General features: G+C 33.9%; 3 protein-coding genes across 3 annotated transcripts; 2 read left to right on the top strand and 1 right to left on the bottom strand.

Moving 5' to 3' along the window:
• The first annotated feature begins 1,194 nt into the window (after positions 1–1,194).
• On the top strand, positions 1,195–3,508 carry LOC120279598 (cytochrome P450 87A3-like). Its single transcript, XM_039286527.1, has 9 exons — positions 1,195–1,367; positions 1,478–1,802; positions 1,892–2,041; positions 2,138–2,395; positions 2,470–2,559; positions 2,686–2,764; positions 2,865–2,971; positions 3,181–3,311; positions 3,409–3,508. Exons 1-9 carry the CDS (start codon positions 1,195–1,197, stop codon positions 3,497–3,499), a joined length of 1,404 nt encoding a protein of 467 aa, XP_039142461.1. The 3' UTR covers positions 3,500–3,508.
• Positions 3,509–11,668: 8,160 nt separating this feature from the next.
• LOC120279414 lies at positions 11,669–13,521 on the top strand. Its single transcript, XM_039286344.1, has 3 exons — positions 11,669–11,961; positions 12,679–12,861; positions 12,949–13,521. Exons 1-3 carry the CDS (start codon positions 11,722–11,724, stop codon positions 13,309–13,311), a joined length of 786 nt encoding a protein of 261 aa, XP_039142278.1. The 5' UTR covers positions 11,669–11,721; the 3' UTR covers positions 13,312–13,521.
• A 2,687-nt stretch (positions 13,522–16,208) lies between these two features.
• Positions 16,209–19,512, bottom strand: LOC120279596 (putative non-specific lipid-transfer protein 14). The gene is made up of 2 exons (XM_039286525.1): positions 19,157–19,512; positions 16,209–16,521 (listed from the first exon to the last, which is right to left on the bottom strand). Exons 1-2 carry the CDS (start codon positions 19,504–19,506, stop codon positions 16,512–16,514), a joined length of 360 nt encoding a protein of 119 aa, XP_039142459.1. The 5' UTR covers positions 19,507–19,512; the 3' UTR covers positions 16,209–16,511.
• Between the last annotated feature and the right edge of the window lie 1,271 nt (positions 19,513–20,783).

Here is a 20,783-nt window from a genome sequence, read left to right as displayed (position 1 = left end):
TTATGTTTTTTTTTTTTTGTGTCAGCTGTTAATTAATTTTCTGAAAGTTCTTTTGAAGATCATAAAATAAAAATCAACAAATCAACAAGAAATATTGGAGGATATAACTTAGATCTTTGATGAGATCTAACAAGTTGGTCGGAGGTCATTGATATTTATATTTTATGCTCATCTTCAGCTTCTAAATCTTTGGAAATCTAGGAATGGTGTTTGCTTCTCTTTATATTATGTGTGGAAATGGATTTGAAGTATATATGGATATGTTTGATGATGATGATATATATATGTTCTTTTGATGAATATATAGTGTCAACCATGAGTTAGTTGTATGATATTTATAAACTAAACAATGGGATAAGTTGATGCTTTATATCTAATAAATAATTCCTATTAGAGATTATAGGGTTTTGATTATAAAAGTTTTATAAGTGATGAGAAGATGCATGCATCTTCCACTAGTTGTGATCATGTTTAGAGACATGCTTTAATTGTTACTCTTCTATGCCTCATTGTCCTTTAGACAAAGTCTTTGCACTTAAGATGAATCCATTTGCTGTTAACATATGTACATATAGATAGATAGAAATTATATTCTCAAAAATAAATAGTTATCTACATAGTTTCATATATATATATATGTATGTATACTTGTTCATAAGTACGTCACACATCTTGGCAAGCTGTCTTTATATATTAACAAGTATATAATAAATTAATAGGAAACAACCCCTTGTTTCCTCATTCTCTTTCATATTAATACAATAATAAAATCAGTAGGTGTGATGCCATATACTTGTTCTAAAGTTAATGAATTTTTTCTTTCAATATTTGTACATTAATTTATATAAACAAATCTCCACTTGACCAGGAACAATTTGTGGTCTGGGGAAAAGTGATACACAGAGTTACTATTATTCTTATCTTTAACTAACTATCCAGCTTTCTGCATTTTAACTGCATAATAAACAAAAGCCACAGTTGATATATACTTCTTTTTTTTCATTAGTTTTATATCATGCATTGTTGTTGCTTTGCTTATTTAAGCTCCTTCTCTATCTTTCTCTCTTTTCATTCTAAAACCCTACTCCCTCTGTCCATGTGCTACCATATCTCATGCATGCTTTGATACATCCCTCCTTCCTCTAGCTTTACATTCTTTATTTATATATAATATATAAGATGATGCCTGTTGCCATGTTGGTCATGTTTTTGGTTCTCCTTTGGGTGTATAGATGGAGGAATCCAAGATGCAAAGGCAAACTACCTCCTGGTTCAATGGGTCTCCCTCTTCTTGGAGAAACTCTTCAGTTCTTCTCTCCTAACACTTCCATGGATATCTCTCCTTTCATTAAAGACAGAATGAAAAGGTACACAAATATATGTATACATATATATGATCATTTTATTATCAACTAGTTTGTTTCTGATGAGATGAATGAAGGTGTTTATGTGTTTATATATATATATATATATATAGGTATGGTCCTGTGTTTAAAACAAACTTGGTTGGAAGGCCAGTGATAGTGTCCACTGATCCAGAGCTCAACCACTTTGTTTTCCAACAAGAAGGAAGATTGTTCCAGAGTTGGTATCCTGATACATTCACTGAGATATTTGGCAAACAAAATGTGGGTTCAATGCATGGGTTCATGTACAAATATCTCAAGAGCTTGGTTCTCAAACTCTTCGGCACTGAAAGCCTCAAAGAAACACTGATTCATGAAGTTGAGTCTTCAGCTTGGAGAAGCCTTCATTCATGGTCTCAGTTTTCAAGCATTGAGCTTAAAGAAGCCACAGCTACTGTTAGATTTTGAATTAATACTATAAAGTAATATATATAGAAGTTTATGTGTTTTTTTGTTTATGGTTTTGTTATCTCATGTCTTTGTAGATGATATTTGATCTTACTGCCAAGAAGTTGATTAGCTATGAGTCCTCGAATTCATCGGAGAATTTGAGAGAGAGTTTTATGGCTTTCATTCTAGGACTCATCTCCTTCCCTATTGACATTCCAGGCACTGCTTATCACAAATGTCTTCAGGTATATATATATATATATATATTTGTTCATGAGTTTTTATTTTTCTTCAAATCTTTCAATATGATTTAATTACTAATTTCGATTGTCGATGATCAGGGACGGAAGAAAGCAATGGAAATGCTGAAGAGTATGCTTATCAAGAGAAGGAACAATAATTCAGATACAAAGCAATGTGGAGATTTCTTCGACTTTGTAATCGAAGAGTTGAAAAAAGAACGAACTGTTCTAACGGAGACGATCGCATTGGATTTAATGTTCGTGCTTCTTTTCGCAAGCTTTGAGACGACATCTTTAGCACTCACATTAGCTGTTAAGTTCCTCCATGATCATCCTAGAGCTCTTGAAGAGCTAAAGGTATGTCACTATATATATATATATGATCAAAATTAAATAATGAAGTATTAGAATTAGACTATTTTGTGAAACAGGATGAACATGAAAAGATTATCAGAAAAAGAGAGGACTTGAGTTCAGGAATCACATGGCAAGAGTACAAATCCATGAACTTCACTTTCCAAGTATGTTATCAATCAAAGTAGTGATCATTCATTGTACAATTCATATAAAATTTTTCTTGGAATATCATGTCTGATTCTTGTCTTCACTTTTTCTTTTTCTTTTTTCTTTTTTTTGATTGTTTGAAGATAATCAATGAAACTGTCAGGTTGGCAAATATAGTGCCAGGAATATTCAGAAAAGCACTGAAAGATATACAAGTGAATGGTGAGCATGGCATGTCATGCATGCTTTCAGATGATCTTAATTATCAAATAATTAATGGAAGTTCAATTACTAAAATATATTTGTTATCTTGTTCGATTAGGATATACGATTCCGGCCGGATGGGGTGTCATGGTATGTCCCCCGGCAGTTCATTTGAATCCGGAAATGTACAAGGATCCGTTAACTTTCAATCCATGGCGGTGGAAGGTATTTATCTATCAATTGCAAGCTCTGATACCATATTAGATACGCCTACATTTTTTTTCATAAATGTCGCAATTAAATTACCATGCTCTAATTAAATTCAACATTGTATGTTAAAGAATTTTAATTTTCTTTGAAAAAGAGTTTTTATTATTTTTTTTAATGAGAGTTTATTTTATTAATATTTATTAATATAATTTGAAAATTTATAGAATAAATCAGAATTATGTGGTGGAACAAAGAGTTTTATGGCATTTGGAGGAGGGATGAGGTTTTGTGTGGGAACCGAGTTCACAAAGCTTCAAATGGCAGTGTTCCTTCACTGTTTAGTTACAAAATACAGGTACTTAATTGAAAAGAATTAATTATTAGTATTTTAATCATAGTTAAATTTTAGTAAAAAAAATTATATTTAATTTATTTATTTGTTTTTGGTGAAGATGGAGAACAATAAAGGGAGGAAACATAGTGAGAACTCCAGGGCTTAGATTTCCTGATGGTTATCACATTAAACTACACAAAAGAGAATGAGAATATTGGTGGAGAATTTTGATGTGTGTTCTTGTTTTGAATGCAAATGTATGGAAGTATATAAGAAAGAGAAGCTGAAAAATACTACTCTATATTTGAAATGAACTCAAGTGTATTACAGTGAAAAACAAAAAGTAATGGTTGATGGATTTTATATATATCTTGTTATTTGGGTTTTAATCCTTCTAATTAATTTAGAAGAAAAAAAAATGATTTTTTTTATCAAGTGAAATTAAGAACTTTCAAATTGAATTAGATCCAAATGAATGTTAAAGATTTGTTTAATTACAATGTAATATTATCTTTTATATATTTATTATATTAGATTATAGTTGTCTATATAAAATTATAATTATAATTATATTTTTAACATAAAATGAGTGATTATATAAATTTATTCCTTACTTAAGTATCTAATTGAATAGTTATTTACATTGTGAATAAACTAAAAATGCCTGTTATTAATTATTTCCTTAATATATAAACAACCATCAAACTTTAAAAGATTTTACACATCAACATTAATACATAATTTATACTAAAATATTTATAAATTTTTTAAAATGCAAAACATGTTCAGTTAAAAGCATTATTAATTTTTGTTTTAAAATCACCTATTAAATAATAATAATAATAATAATAAGTGGAAATTGTCAAAAAAACCCTACAACTTTGCCAAATTGCCAAACAAACCCCCATAGTTTGAATACCCTAAACCACTTCACTTTTCAACTCCATGATTTTGAAACCCCAAAGTGCGTACTGACATTAAGCGGGTGTATTTAAAAATTTTATGGACGAAAATGCCCTTTGCAGGGAAGTCGTGAGTGCATCCATTTCGGTGTGAGAGGAAGTGGGTGGGTTTTCTTAAAGCATTACAGTGCTTGTCTTCTCTCGACTCGCGACTCCATCTCGACTCGCGTCTCGACTCTTCTCTTGCCACGGCACTCTTTCCCTTTCACCGCGTCTCGAAGAAGAAGTCCCAGTGTGCAAGTATTCGGCATTTCGTCACTTTGCGGTCTAAGGTATTCATTATGGTTTTTGTTAACTATTACATTACGAAGAGACATTTTTCGGTTTTTGGTTTGTGATTTTGTTTTTGTTGGAAGACATTGAAGCTTTCGAGGATTAATCAGTGAGGGTTTTGTTACTCTGCGAGGAGATGTCTCAGCTAGGGTTTTTGTTTTGTTTTTACATTTTTCGTCTATGTATATGATCGAAAATGGTTTTCCGATTATTTGTGCTTTGTGTAATGTTTATAATCTACGTTTACCCTTTTCGGTTGATATGGTTGCGAGTTGTAAAAATGAGGTCTCCGTTTAAGCAATGAGCTTTTACTGGTTTAAGTTGGTTCGTCTCCGTTTAATTATTTGTATCTCTGCATTTTAATAGTATACGTCCTTTGCTTAAAAATGATATAGGTGTTTAAGAGCGAGTGTTCTAGCGTTTAACAAATTACATTTCCGCTTAACAATGTCTTTGTTATATCGCGAGCTTGTGATTATGGCGGTCGATCTAGTTAATGGGCGATGCTACTTGGCAGCGTAGTGGAGACCAGTGGGTGAATTGAAAGTTCACATGATCCCTCGACACCGGGGAGATCATCAGAAGGACACCGATTACAGACATTCTTGAGTTGGAAGGCATGTATACCAAGAGCGGGCCCTTCTTGACTCTGCATTGCGGAGATCGATAACCGCAGCAATAAATTCGAGGATCGGGAAAAGCATCGCGACTTTCGGGGCCCGAAGATGTGTGCGATCGTTCTTGGCCTGCGTTGCGATGGGGAGGCGATCGTGTTTGAAGAAGAAAAACACGGTCACTTTTCGAAGAGGTATTTATCGAAGACGTCACGAGAACACGAGAGACTCCATCGGGAGCACTCTTGACGACTCGTTGGACGAGAGGGGAAAGGAGAATTTTTGCCAAACTCGATGGATGTACCTATCACGGGTACGATCCTCTTCCCAAATACCTCCCCTGCTCGGTTCCCTAAGCTGGATCGTTGATTATGTCGATGATCTACACGGAATTAGGGCGCTACGCATGGGCGCAAGCGGCGCACAAGTGGCTTATGGAGGACATACCACAAGCCGCTACCCGAGTCGCAATCTAGATCTTGTGGGGAAGAAGACCAACACCGGGTATGTTAAGGGTTGCGCGTGGCGCTTAACATCCGGTTTTTATGAGTGGCCGGAACGAGGAAAAGAAAGTCCGTTCTCGCAAGATCCCAAGGATCTTTCGTGCTACGGTGAAAAATACTTCAAGGAAGCGGCGATAGAGACGCAGTTTGTCGTCTCTCAAGGAAAAGAGGTAATAATTCAAAAATATTTTGTTTAGCGTGAGGCGTTAACGTTTAACCATATCATTTACCGTTTAACTTTATTCATCTATCGTTTAACATTATAACTTACCGTTTAACTTTGTTCAACTCTAGTTTAAACTTTTAGTTTAATGTTTAATTTGTTTGTTCTTTGTTTAACACAATAGGTTATAACGTTTAAATATCTGAGTTCATGTGTAAATATAGTTTTAATTGTTTAAACTAAATAATTTCGCTAAGATTGTTTGCTTTTCACATGCTAGTTTCTGAGATTTGGTTCGGCGAATCGTGATGAAAAAGTATTTGTTCGGGCAGCCGAGTCGATTTGGGATGCTATTGCTCGGGCAACCGCTTTGCCGAAAAGCGAGATGAAGAGCGCACACCTCTTCCTTGCGCTATTTCGGGCGCTCGTTCTCCACCTTCCGAGGCCAGCATTCGTCCAGAGGAGGCCCTCGCCCCGCGCCCGGCCGTGGCTCCGGCCAGTGTCGGCGACGACGCGGCTCCCTAGGCACTAAAGCGAGGATGTCGGCTGCAACTCCTCATGCGAGGCTTGCAGTTTTGATGACCGAGTTCCCTCGACTTGTCGGCTGGTGGAGGCGTTGGAGGCAGTCGCGGTCGCGTCATTGCGCCTTCCCTTGAAACAAATGACGCACGGGACGGGATACGCCGTCGGAGTTCGACGCAGGGACATCATCGGGGTGGCCCTTCAAAAGAGCGGCCTCATTCGAAGAAGCTTGCAAAAGAGGAAAAGCAATAATGCCTCCAGTCTCCGCTCGCGTCTGCGGTGACGATGAAATAATAATGACGACCATCGGCCACCAGTGGCCAGCACCATTGGTGATGTCGATACGATTGATGACATATCCATCAGCGGTGGAGGAGATTGAAGATGGCGGTTGACTTGCGGTGGAAAAGATCGTCGACTACGTGATTTGGCGACATCATGCATCTAGTGGAGACCGGCGCTGGCGATGTCGGCATCGAAAGATGGACCGCGATCCATGAAGAAGAACAACGGGACAGCGTTGTGTCTCCGATTGATGCTCGCTTCGCCGTGGAACTCACGGTTGAGAAGGTCGTTGAGTCTAACCTGCAGTGAGAATGGTCAGCGGTGGAACCAGCGGTACGATCGTCTGCGCTGATCGCGAGACACGATCCCACAAGAGCAAAGGCGTAAGGAGAGTGTCTCCGTTGATCGCTGCGTCGTGCCCCGTTAAAGGAAGCCGATAAAAAGTAGAAGAACCCGGAAAGTCTTCGTTCAGAGAGAAAAATCGTTGGACAATCGCCTCGATAAATACGAGGCGAGAGTTGATAAGGATCTTCCTCAGCTGCCCTATGGACAAGATAAGTTTGAAGTTTTTATGATGATATGTTTAAGACTGTTTTAGTTACCATTTTAAGTAGGAGGCGTTAACGTTTAAAATTCTGAGATAACATTTAACTTATAAGTGATACCCTTTAAATATTCACAGTTCTAGTTTAAACATTCGATATAGAATTTAAAGTTTATACTTTTAGCGTTTAATTTTATACTTACAACATTGTTTACATGTCTTTGTTCCGTTCGACCATTGCAACATCGTCGTGTGGAAGAATGACTCTGTCCGGCCTGCACGGGCGCAATCTATTGACACCTGCCGGGAGAGGAGATGAGTCGCGGGCGATGTGATGGGCCGCGTTCGTATGATCTTCGCAAAAGGCGATGGCGTAGTGCCATATCGTTATAAGAGCGCCTCCATCACACGACATTTGGCCTTGTTCAGTGTCAGCGAGGCGGCGGCGCACATGAATCACGATGGCTATGATTGGGAATGCGGCGCGCAGCTTGCGTAAAGTGGACTATCGTCATCCTCCCGGATAATTATGAGTGGCCACTTGGTATCAGTCAGTCCTTGACAATGAAAGAAACAAGAATACAGAGCGTTATTCTTCATGCAGCGAAGAATACGATAAAAGCGCTCAGAAATGGTAAGTGCTTTAATAATTTGTGTTTGTGTGAATAGTGTTCGGTAAATAATCGGCATTCTAATATGAACTTGTATATCTCGGCTGGAACCTATTCGACCTGACGTATCGACATGGAGTTAGGCTGATCGCGCCGCATACTCCGCAGCTTAGTCAGCCTGACGAGAAAAAGGAAGGTATCGTGCGTGCTATGTCATGCGGTTTATCGAGCGGTTACTCGCGGTGAGAAGCTTCTGGTACTCGCAGACCGTGGCGTCCCTTATCTGCGATTAAGGTATGTTTCCCGCATACTTAGGGAGGGAGGCGTCAGGCATCACGGCCCGGAGGGAGTCTTCATGAGCGGGTTCTTAGTCATTCTTTCTATATTTGTATACACGATTCTTTCTTTAATAATCCAGTTAGACATTGTTTAACATACACTTTCGAGTGTTTAAGTATATAGTTCCATTGTGTAAATATCAGTGTAATTGTTTAAACTCCGTTTCTTTGTGTAAAGCGAACCCGAGGAGTGTCATAAGCGGGGTCATAGTCGTTGTATAGGTGTAATAGTTTCAGAATGTAAACCGGGTTTTAAATTAATTCATTTTTCAGAAGAACATGACAAATTTTTGTCGATGTAAATGTACATGTATCTAAATTCAATTAAATTCATTCTGTTTCGTTTTGAGGTTACTGTTCTTGTTGGATGATATTGTAGTCCATGAGTGGTACACATTATCGGGTAGGGTTCTGTTTCATTTTCATTTTCATTATTGGCTAATATCAACATTCATTTTAACTGTATAATGATAACTTTTGCCCTTTAACTTCGTTTTTCTCGTTTAAGTTTAGGTTTCTCTGTTTAAATTTAATATTTTTTGTTTAAAATATCCTTATTATTTAATAATATCAATGTAATTACAACAAAAATATACTTAATATTTTCTGTTTAAAATATCCTTATTACTTAATAATCTCTTATAGAGTGTAATGTAATGTTCCGATTTTTATGTGTCGACGGAGTGGAAACGCTGGGGAACCGAGGCGTGTATTAGTGCAGCTGGGGAACCGCATGGCACCATCCCGTTAGTACATTTTTAAAGCGGATACAAATTTATTTTTAAAGCGATAAAAAAATAACGAGTTAAGCAGAGAGAATAAAAATATTTAAAACGTAAGAGATATATTTAAATATAAAGTTCAATATTTAAACAATAATAAGAAGTATATACTACAATGCCTAGTCGACAGTGATTCATTCCACGATCCGCGATTGCTGACTGAAAGCGTGACAATGGCTACAACGCAACTTCGCGGACCTCGGGACGCTACGACTCGATCCTCTTCGCTCAGGACACCCGGGTTGCCTTTCTCGTCGCAGTGATCGCAAAGCGCGAGTCACGATTTTCATCCATCGGCTCGTCATTGTCCGGTATGGGAATATAGCTTCCTTATACGCCATTTTTGAAGTCGAAAGCTTCCTTCCACGAGTCGCTCGGTGTTTCTCGTTCTTAGAATTTGAAGTCAAAAATTCCTTTTGATCTGCAAAAATTCCTAAGTCGTCTCCAAAATGTTCAACGCCTTCAAAACATCGGGTCTAACATCCAAACGACAACACTCACGGATCGGACGAGGAAGAAAGGCACGCCGCACCCTCGATGCTCGCCATGATGTGAAATGCAGGCGACGCCGATTCTGAATTCTCGCCAACACTTTAGTTTAAACGAACACGCATCAATATTTAAAAAGCAGAGACACAAAATATTTAAACGATAAACATAAATCTTAAACGTTAAAACAAAAAGTTAAATAATAAGTTAATAAGTTAATCGGAGACGATAGTGTTTAAATGGAAACTTGATAAATGTAAAGCATGGTGACGGTGGATAATAAACAATAATTAACTTCTACAACTATATAAACATAAAGCGAGAGAAACTTACAACGAGAAGAACTCGCTTTTTCAGTAGGATACGATGCCACATCATCCTGCCTCAACAACAAGATCAACAACGTAACATTTGAAGATGGAGTGCACGCGACACATGCTGTCTGAAGTCAACCTCGTTTATATGAGACATACTCGTTTTATGTCCATCTGGCGTGATAAACTTCACCCTTTGACACGGAAATATCAAGACCCCATCGCTCACATATTTCACTAACATCGATTCCCAAGATGGTCAGTGAACATTAGCACTCGTCCCTCCCTCGTTAGATCTATGATAGCAGACAAAAACTCCATAATTTAATCCAAGAGCTAAAATCGAATACACCAAATGAGAAGAAGAAAAAGAAGAACAAGAACAAGAACGAGAACAAGAACAAGTAAAGCAAAGATATGAGACTTTCTAAACTTTGTTTGAGAAGAAGCGAGAGGCAAAAAATTGAAAAACTACGCATAAAGAAAGTTATGATTGGGCGACCATTTTTCACACTTTTGCGCAAGCGAAAAAGAATTTCATATCGTGGGCCACTTCAACTCACCGACTGGGGTTAAAAGGAATGTAAAATATAACGGAGGTATCCGGTGTCGCAAAAGTTGGAGGGGGTTTTTGGGAAGTTTTGAAAATTACGAGGGGTGAACAGTAATTTTCCCTAATAATAATAATAATAATAATAACCAAATCTGAAGCCAAAAATGAGCGCAAATTTCAACCGTCCGATTGGTGGGACCAAATCCAATCAAGACAGATGTAAAGCCCTAGTGCTATCTGTACTTCAGAAAGAAAAAGCGTTCAACTGAACCGCCGTACTAAGATACTAAACGTACCCAACACCTTCTCTTCATTCGAGATTTCACGGGACCCTGCCACCTAATCTAACCGTCCGATCAAGATCCAACGGCTTTCGTTCCCTCTACGGTCCTTTCCCGCCCTGGTGAGCCACGTGGCTTCATCTCCTCAGAGCTTTAAGAGATATGGACGGCGATGCGAAGCATCATAGCTTGTCCTGTTTCTCTGTTATCCTGCTTCGGTGGTACAACTGAACGCTTTTTTGTACGTACGATTTTTGCATTTAGCCCATCTGAAAACATGGAATTATATAATTGCTTTCCTGTTTTTACCCTTTGGCTGTAATTACTTCCACTTTTTAGAGAAGTGTGCGAACGAGTTAAAATCCTATCTTCTTTTGTGAAAAATAAAATCAAGCGTGGTTTTCCACACCAGCCCCTAAGAAAACATTATAATTTATAATTGTTCAGTTGGATATATGCATGTGACTTTTTTTTATTATTTTTATATATCTATCCTGATTTTATCAAAATTAATTTTATTTGAAAAAAAAAATTCTCTATTTACTTGTATATTTGGTTGATCACTAAGTAGTAAGACACTTGACTCTAATGCGAATGATTAAGAGTTCGAGATAATAATTTAGCAGTAAAACACTTGACTCTCATGTGAAAGATTAAGCGTTCAACTCTCTTTTAATGTATAGTTGAAGGAAAATAATAACAACAATTGTGTAGGATAATTTATTCACTTTAGCAAGAAAATAAAATAAAATTATTATTATTATTTTAAAATTAAAAATAAATAATTTACTTATAATATATAACCCTTTCCAAAGTTTTAAAAGATATTTGTAATTTTTTGGAAAATTAATTTTCACATACATTAAAATTCAATTTTACCAAAAAAAAAAAGTAAAATTCATCAAGCGCAAATAAAATAAAATTAAAAGAGAAGATTATGTGTTCATAAAAAATGAGATGGCCTGGATAAACATATAAAGACACTGAGCTATCTCACGTTATTATGAGATTTTTGAGGGATTTATATGTAAAACAACTCTGGATGTTATTTCGCAAGATTAGAGGGGCTAAATGTAAATATATCCATTGCTTTATATATATATATAGATCATCCCAAAGGTAACTACTTTCAAGCTCTCGTCGTCTCCGTTCATGGATGTCAATGGCGGTGTGTGAAAACCGGCGGTGAGTTAACCGATGGCCAAAGCAACGAGGTGGCTAAAGGCTCTCCTCACCGGAAGGAAGCCTATCTCGGCGGCGGAGAACCAGATCCCAGCCAAACAAAAGAAGCGATGGGGCTTTGTCAAGTCCATTCCTGAAATCAATCCCAAACCACCTCCGGCGTCACCGCCGCCGATGAAGCTACCGGCGGTGAGCATCACTAAACGTGAAGAATGGTCAGCAGTGAAGATCCAAGCTTCATTTCGTGGTTATCTGGTAAAAGTTTGGATTTTTCTTTTTCTGTTTTGAATTTTCTTTGAATTGCAGAAAAGTAAAAGTTTCCTTTTTTGATTACTTTTACTGTTTAAGATCCAAATTCCGAGTTGCAGTGAAAAAAAAACTCTCCTTTTTCTTTTAATTTGATTGCGTGATTTTAATGGATATGCTTGTCACTTCAAAGCTGTCATTTTGCTGAATTTACACGCCATTGATATATTTCTTCTTCACCTTCTAATCTTTTGGCTTTTAGCTTGTTTCTGTTGCTCTTTTGTTATTACTGTATCTTCTTCTAATTTAGTACTTCCTTTGCAGTTGAAATTACGGGGAAAAAACTCTCCTTTTTTTCTTCTGAAATGATTGCATGATTTTAGAAAGCAAAGATAGCACTGATATCAGTGGGAAAAAACCCTCCTTTTTCTTCTAATTTTATTGCATGATTGTGATGGATGTGCATGCTTCTTTAAACCTGGTTCTATTGCTCTAGTTTATCATTAATGGAGTTCACATCTCTTGTTATTACTGTTATCTTCTTCTAATTCTTTTGCATTTGAAGTCAAGATGATCACCTCAAAAGCTGTTATCTTGTTCTACTTTATCACCAATTGTTTTCATCTTTTGTTATCATTGTATCTTCTTCTACTTTACTATTGCTCTGTTTTATAAAGTTCATGCTTGTTATAACTGTATTTTGTTCTAATTCCTCTGCATTTTCAGGCAAGAAAAGCACTCAAAGCATTGAAAGGTCTAGTGAAATTGCAGGCATTGGTGAGAGGCCACATTGTGCGAAAACAAACTGCAGAGACACTCCGGTGCATGCAAGCACTAGTTCATGCTCAGGCCCGGCTTCGTGTGCGTGCCCGCCGCGCAAACAAGTGCTCCAGTCCTCTTTCCAATCAAGTACACCACATTCTCAATCTCCAAACACTTTAAATGATCAAAAACTTCACAAACTCTCACTGAATTTTGCCTACATAAATCATGCAGGAATCTTTGACACCGGAAAAAACAGAGGCTTATAAACAGAGGATTAGTAATTCATGGATTGATGGGTGGATCAAATCAAAGAATGAATGTAGAAGAAGGCCTTTCAGTGATGAATTTGAACATTGTCCGAGTTACATGGGGAATACTGTGTCATTCCAGGCAAAGGTCCGGGCGCAGAGTGTGCCGAAACAGAGACCGAAGGAGCTGGTGAAACTGAGGTCTCAGAGTTCACAGAGGACTTGTTCTTCGGTTACATCTTCATATTGTTCGAATTCTTCGGCTCTGCATGCTAAATTTGGTAATGAAGCTTGTTATCAGGGATCTGGCAGGTTGGATAGGTTTGGAATGCCAATTAGAATTTGAAGATGGTCTGTGAATTTTAGAGGTGGTTTGGTTTGTGTTTAGATATATGTTTTTAATGAGTATAGTTTGAATGGATGTTTGTTTAGTTTGGCTCTGTTTCTGCTCTGTTTTGTTGAATGTTTTCTTTTTTGTGTTCGGATTTAATGGCTGATTGATTATATTAGAAAATGAGAGAAATTGAGAACATATTATGCAATCTTAGGATTAAAAGGAAGGTCTGTTGTTATTGTTCTTATTATTATTAGTGGAAATTACTAAAAACACCCCAATATGCACAGATTCTCTCCCTAAATTTAAATATCCATAAAATCCCTTTCTTTTTTAATACAATAATTTTTTAAACCCCCAAACATCTAACAGTGATTGATAGAGTTAATTTGGATTTTTTGGACGAAATTGTTCCTTGTCAATTTCCTTGTGTGGGAAGTTGTGGTAAGTGTGACATGGTTTGACTATAATGCCCTTGGGAGCAATGAGTTTCTACTTAAAACATGAAGTTTTGTTTAAAATATGACGTTCTGTTTAAAAAATAACCTTTCTGTTTAAGAAATGAATACATGCAATACTCTTCATGCTAAGCTAAATTCTTTTGTTTGTAGTTATAATGTAATCATGCTAACCTAAATTTTTTCTCACAAACTTATTAAAATTTTAATGTAAATATCGTTCTCTCCATATAATAAAGAACGATCATATTTATGCTTGTTTGTCTTTGTTTAACTATCGATGTTTCTGTTTAATATATTGCGATTACGTTTAAAAAAGTGCTTAAATATCGTTGTTTCTATTTAAATATGTACGAGTGGCTAAGATTAATTGGTTTTTATACTTATGATTAATTTGTCACGTAAATATTAGTTTTTTTGTTTAAATATCAATGTTTCTGTTTAAAAAATGAGTTTGCTGTTTAAAAAAATGAGGATTCTATTTAAGAAATGAGATTTCTGTTTAAAAAAATGAGGTTTCTATTTAAAGAAATGAGCTCTGTTTAAAAAAATGAATTCTCTGTTTAAGAAATGAGTACATGCATTACTCTTCATGCTAACCTAAATTCTTTTGTTTGTAGTTATAATGTAATTATGCTAACTTAAATTTTTTTCCACAAACTTATTAAATTTTTAATATAAATATCGTTATCTTCATATAATAAAGAACGGCCATCTTTATGCTTGTTTGTCTTTGTTTAACTATCGATGATTCTGTTTAATATATTGTGTTTACGTTTAAAAAATTGTTTAAATATCGTTGTTTCTATTTAAATATGTACGAGTGGCCAAGATTAATTGGTTTTTATACCCAGGATTAATTTGTCATGTAAATATTGGTTTTCTGTTTAAATATCAATGTTTCTGTTTAAAAAATGAGTTTGCTGTTTAAAAAAATGAGGTTTCTGTTTAAAAAAATGAGGTTTCTGTTTAAGAAAATGATATTTCTGTTAGGTTTATGTTTAAGAAATGAGTTTTCTGTTTAAGAAATGAACTTTTTTGTTTAAGAAATGAGTTCTCTATTTAAGAAATGAGTACATGTATTACTCTTCATACTAAGCTAAATTCTTTTGTTTGTAGTTATAATGTAATCATCCTAACCTAAATTCTTTTTCACAAACTTATTAAATTTTTAATGTAAATATCGTTATCTCCATATAATAAAGAACGACCGTCTTTATGTTTGGTTGTCTTTGTTTAACTATCGATGTTTATGTTTAATATATTGCGTTTACGTTTAAAAAAAGTGCTTAAATATCGTTGTTTCTATTTAAATAGGCCAAGATTAATTGGTTTTTATACGCAGGATTAATTTGTCACATAAATATTGGTTTTTCTGTTTAAATATCAATGTTTTTGTTTAAAAATGAGTTTTCTGTTTAACAAAATGAGGTTTCCGTTTAAAAAATGAGTTTTCTGTTTAAAAAATGAGGTTTCTGTTAGGTTTTGTTTAAGAAATGAGTTTTTTGTTTAAGAAGTGAGGTTTCTGTTTAAAGAAATGAGCTCTCTGTTTAAAAAATGAGTTCTCTGTCTAAGAAATGAGTACATGCAAAAATGAATGCAAAAAAATGAAAAAATGTATGCAAAAAGGTTTAAGGACAATGATGAAATTTCATAATGCAGGGGGGCAAAAATGAAGTGAAACAATAAAGGAAGGGTTGTTTGAGGTATTCAAAACTCACAGGTTCTGTTTGGGAAGTTTTGAAATTCTTGAGGGGTAAACAGTAATTTTCCCAAAATTATTTGTGAAAATTACCTTTTGTAAAAAAAAAATCAAACTTTCTAAACGGAAATTATCTTTTAAAGTTCTTATACATATATATATATATACACACACACACAAATATATATATATATGACAAAATGCGACAAATGTGTATAAGGGATGTGCACAAATTTGGACCAAGTTCAACAAACACGGTGCTCTCTTATTGACCATTGTGTGGGCTTTGGAGTTTGTTCTAAGGTTTTTTTTTGAAATGAAAGTCTTACCCAAAGGGCCATTGGTAAATATAATTACCGAGAGTCATAAAAAAATTTGCAATGTGTGTAGCACTGTTTAATAAAACTTGTCGAGGGTATTGTTTATCTCACTTTTTATCATACAACTGTTACAATTATTACAACTGTTTTGCAATGTGTGTAGTACTGTTTAATAAAACTTAGCGAGGGTATTGTTTATCCCACTTTTTATCATACAACTGTTACAACTGTTTTGCAATGTGTGTAGCACTGTTTAATAAAACTTGGCGAATGATTTGATTAACAATTGAATGGACGCACATAAATAAAAATAATAATACTATACATCACGAACAGATTTCACGAATTTGACACAAATGATAACCCTATAGTTGGGGTTGCCAACTCTGGAGCTAGAAATGCTAACTTCAACTCCGGGGTTAGTATTCGTGACAAATTTCATAAAATCTATTTGTGATGTATAGCATTATTAAAATAAAAAAAAAATCTAAAAATATTGGTAGAACAAGAGCCCTCTATAATCACCACTAGTTTTTCGGCATTTCTCATAGGAAACAAAAAGGAGGAATATATATATATTGAAAATAAATATTTTTTTTTTTCAAACTACAAATTGTAGTTATTGCTTATTGGTTTTTTTCCGTGAAAAGAACACAATGAAAGATTCTTTCTTCTTTATCCTTCAAAACCTACTCCTAACAACTCCATATTTATTCCTTCATTCCATATTGGTCAAAATATGCTGCAATATAAAAATACAAATGTGAGTAACATTTCCCAAAGTTTCACAAAATAATAATAAATAAACATCAATGCAAATCGCCATGGCAAACGGAACATGGAGCCAACAAGATATCATGGTGATAAACCTAAAATTATGCTTTCAACTTACACACACACATATATATATATATATCCCTTTTTCTAACATTTATTTAAAAATTTGGATAAAAAACAACACACTATAATAAAAGAAATATAGAAACTTAAAAGAGTGGCCTAAGACCATTTCCAACCCAAAACTCTATATTTGAAATTTTAGTATACAAAAATACAACTTCTATAGTGAAAATTTTTCAACTAGCAATTCTATTTTTAACTCTAAAACATAATATTATAAAAATATTCTTCTCACTTCATAATTTTTATATATTCACAATTTATTCGGTGTTGTGATTTTTTTTATTGTTATCAATGATAATCTATGTTAGAACTATTTTTTATTTTTTTTCATTGCTCATGTAATTTATCCTAATTATAATGTATTTATATTTTTTTATTATTTTCTTCAATTTTTTATTTCTTATTAACTAAAAAAAATAACCTTAAATTATAAATTATTAATTTGATTAAAATATAAAATTATAAGTACAAATTATATAATGATGTATATTTATGTAGCTAAAAGTAGATCAAAATTATAAAATTAATGACTCAAACATCACTAAACAAATATTAAATAGAAAAAAAAAACTTGTGCTACAATGATGCGCAACTATTTGCATGCACTGTAGCAAATCATGATTTAACGCAACGTTGGACTTCCAACCGATTTGGCCGTCAGTTAAAAATGCCCTAATGAACCCTACAAAATAGTAAATAACTAATTTTGATATTTTCTTCAAGTGACAAGTAAAAAAATTACAAATAGTAGACATTGGGATCCCATACTTAACCACTAAAATCTAATAAATTGCTTAATTTAATTTTATTATGTTTTCCATCTAATTTTTGAATTTATTATTATTATTGATAAACCGTGTTTAATATTTAAAAAAAATGAAAAATGAAAAATAAAATTTATCAAACAATCTATATTAAAAAAACACATTGTTTAAAATGTGCAAAGATAATGTAATAATAATATATATATATAATATCATAGTAGTCAATTAAACAAATTACACAAATTCCAGCTGGTATTTCAAAAATCTCATATATATAACCAAACAACATAAGTGAAAAACTAGTTGTTAATCTGAATCCTATGATAATGATATTAATTTAGATTTACATTCAAATTAAATTTTATGATTTATAATTTTTATCATTAGAATCCCCTATTAATAAAGACCATCAATGGAAGAAAAAAAATGGGAGTATCACCAGGTTCTTTAAACATATTGATTTTAATATAATATATATATATATTTATTAAGTGAAAAAACCACAAATTCTTCAACAAAAACAGGAGCTTAAATCTGGAACAAAATAAAGAGACAACACAACAAAACAACGACAACATAAATAAAAAGATCACTAACGGTCACTAGAGGTGATACACCTAGAAATGCAAGTGGGGCGGGGTAGGGCAGAGAATGGGATCCCCATCCCCATCCCCGCTTCTCACAAGCCGCGGGGGAATTCTCCCCCCACTCATTCTCTCGCAGGGATCCCCGTGGGGTCAGGGAATCCTCGCAGGGACGAAGTATTCCTTTTCTACCAAATTGTTTTTCCTAATTACACATATAATACACCATATATGAAATTAAAAAATAAACAAAATATTCCTCACAACAAACTAACAAACTAATCGATGGTATGAAGAATTGAAGATGAGGAACTGCGGAAGTTGGGATTTCATAAGAGATGTTCTACTTACAAGTTGAGATTTCAATAAAGTTGATAAATTAATCAATATAATCTTAATTTTAATATAACATATTTATCTATAATAGTAAATAAAAGTTTTGATTAAAATTTTTAAAATAAATATAAATAGTTAATAAGTTGTATGAAATAATTGCGGGTCCACTTTTATAATATAAAGATAAATTAATGAGCAAGAGTTTCAATGTTTAATGGATTGAAAAAATAATATTTATAATATATAACATTATTTTAAATTTATTGTTACAATTATATTTAAATTCAGTAATTTTAAATTAAGTTTTTATTAAATATAAGAGTTATATTTAACAAATAAATATTTATTGATTATATATATAATATTATATTAATGTTGAAATAATATTTAATAAATATATTAAATATATATAATATATATTTATTTTATTGAAGAATTCCCGCGGGGAGTCGGGGGTGGATCCCCGTGGGGCGGGGAGAGCATTCTCCGCCCCCGCCCCACTAGACAGAGGAATTTTTTCTCGCTCCCCGCTTCGCGGGGATGTTTCGGAGAATCCCCGCCCCGTCGAGGCGGGGCGTTGGGAAATATAAATTTTCCGCCCCACTTACATCCCTAGATACACCCAATAAAAAACACAAAATAAAAGTAAGAAAATAACAAATTAAAACAGCAACATCTAAAAGATGTTGAACTTTAGTGATTTCTAACATAAATAACATCTAAAAACACAATCGACATTTGAGATCATCCATCTTAAATGGCACACTAATGAATTAAAAAAAAAACTTACGTGTTGCAGTCGATGTTTGGGTCCAAGGGAAAACCAAGATAAACACCACAAAGTCTAGGAAGACTAGCAATGGTGGTAGCATTAGGGCCATAATCATCAATCAAAGAAACAATGCAACTACATATAACTCTTCTTGCAAGAATGGACTCGCCACTAATGTTTGCAAGATGAAGCAATCCACCACAACACTGTGAACTCACTGCCATTTCCGGTGGACCATAAACCATGAAATTTTCACAGCTATATAGTAGAGAACTTATGACATCACAGTACATTGCCATGGTGTAATACAGGAAGAGAAGAGTTATGGTAGTAGTGGGAATAATGAAAGTTTTTGAAGTGAAAGCCATTGCTTGTTTTTCAAGATGGTGAAATGATTATGGATTGAATGAGGTTTTAACTTTAAAGAAGTGGGAGTAGTTGGTGTAAGGGTTTTGTTGGTGTGTCACATGTTGTGGGTTCTTCTTCATTGGGGATGAATGATTTGGAGGTTTTAAGCATCTATACCAAGGTAATATATATTAATTTAACTAATTGATTTGTAAGTTTATGGAAATTATTAAAAACTCTTTGAATAGTTTTATTTTGATCATAAATTTTTTTCATTAAATTTTTAGTCTATGTATTTTGATTTATATATATATGGTCCTATGTACTTAATATTTTAATAGAATGCAAAAGGTACATCTGCAATTGGTTGGTGTTCATGTACAATAATGATATTTTTGGTAACCGAGTCCCCATTAGAACTCTTTTTCACAAGTGATGAGAATTTGAGTCATGTTTAATGGTACATTTTTAAAAGTGTGAATAATAGTTATGTGTGTGGATAATTCTAGTAGCCATGAGTGTACAACCTTTGCCCCATTCACTCTCAATCGGCGCTTATACACATCCCTTGGTTTTTAACCGCTAGAGCGTGGACAAAATCCAGGTGTTGTAAATTTTTTTTTATTAACTAATTACAAAGACCAACACTAGAATACTCTATCCTTCCACCCAAATCCAAAATCATGTTATGTCTAGAAACAACACAACTACGCAATCCAACATCAAACATAACATGGGAGCAAAGTTTCTATTAGCAGCTACTTATCCTCGCAAAAATCAAAACTTGTATATATTAATGCCATAAATAAAAAAATCCCACATATTTTATGATTTAAGTTACGTAAATGATGCATCATTCTTGTCACTTCCCAATATTCTTTCAATTAAATTTCAATTTTTTTTTATTTTACAATTCATTTGGTTTTTTTTGTTCTCTTAGACTTTTAATTTACCATTAATCTGTAAATTTTTTAATTTTATTAATTAAATTATATACTTGATTTATTATAATCTCCATCCAAACAATAACAATATCATTCCATATACATTTATAAATAATACATTTACATACATCCGTTCTCAATAATTTAAATATAATAATTTCACTGAATTCTTCTCATTATTTTATAACACAATTACACAATAAAAGAATGAGATGAACTATTTTTAAATTTTAACTGTTTAATCTAGATTGTAATAATAATATAACAAAATCACACATCTGAGACGCTATCGGGAATATGTTCGTAAATCACGACTCCTTGTATATATATATATATATATATATATTTTTTTT

The sequence above is a fragment of the Dioscorea cayenensis genome, chromosome 16 (assembly GCF_009730915.1).
Source record: "Dioscorea cayenensis subsp. rotundata cultivar TDr96_F1 chromosome 16, TDr96_F1_v2_PseudoChromosome.rev07_lg8_w22 25.fasta, whole genome shotgun sequence".
In the NCBI taxonomy this organism is placed as follows: domain Eukaryota; kingdom Viridiplantae; phylum Streptophyta; class Magnoliopsida; order Dioscoreales; family Dioscoreaceae; genus Dioscorea; species Dioscorea cayenensis.
Note: the sequence above shows the minus strand (reverse complement) of the source record. Positions and strands in the feature narration are given on the sequence as shown.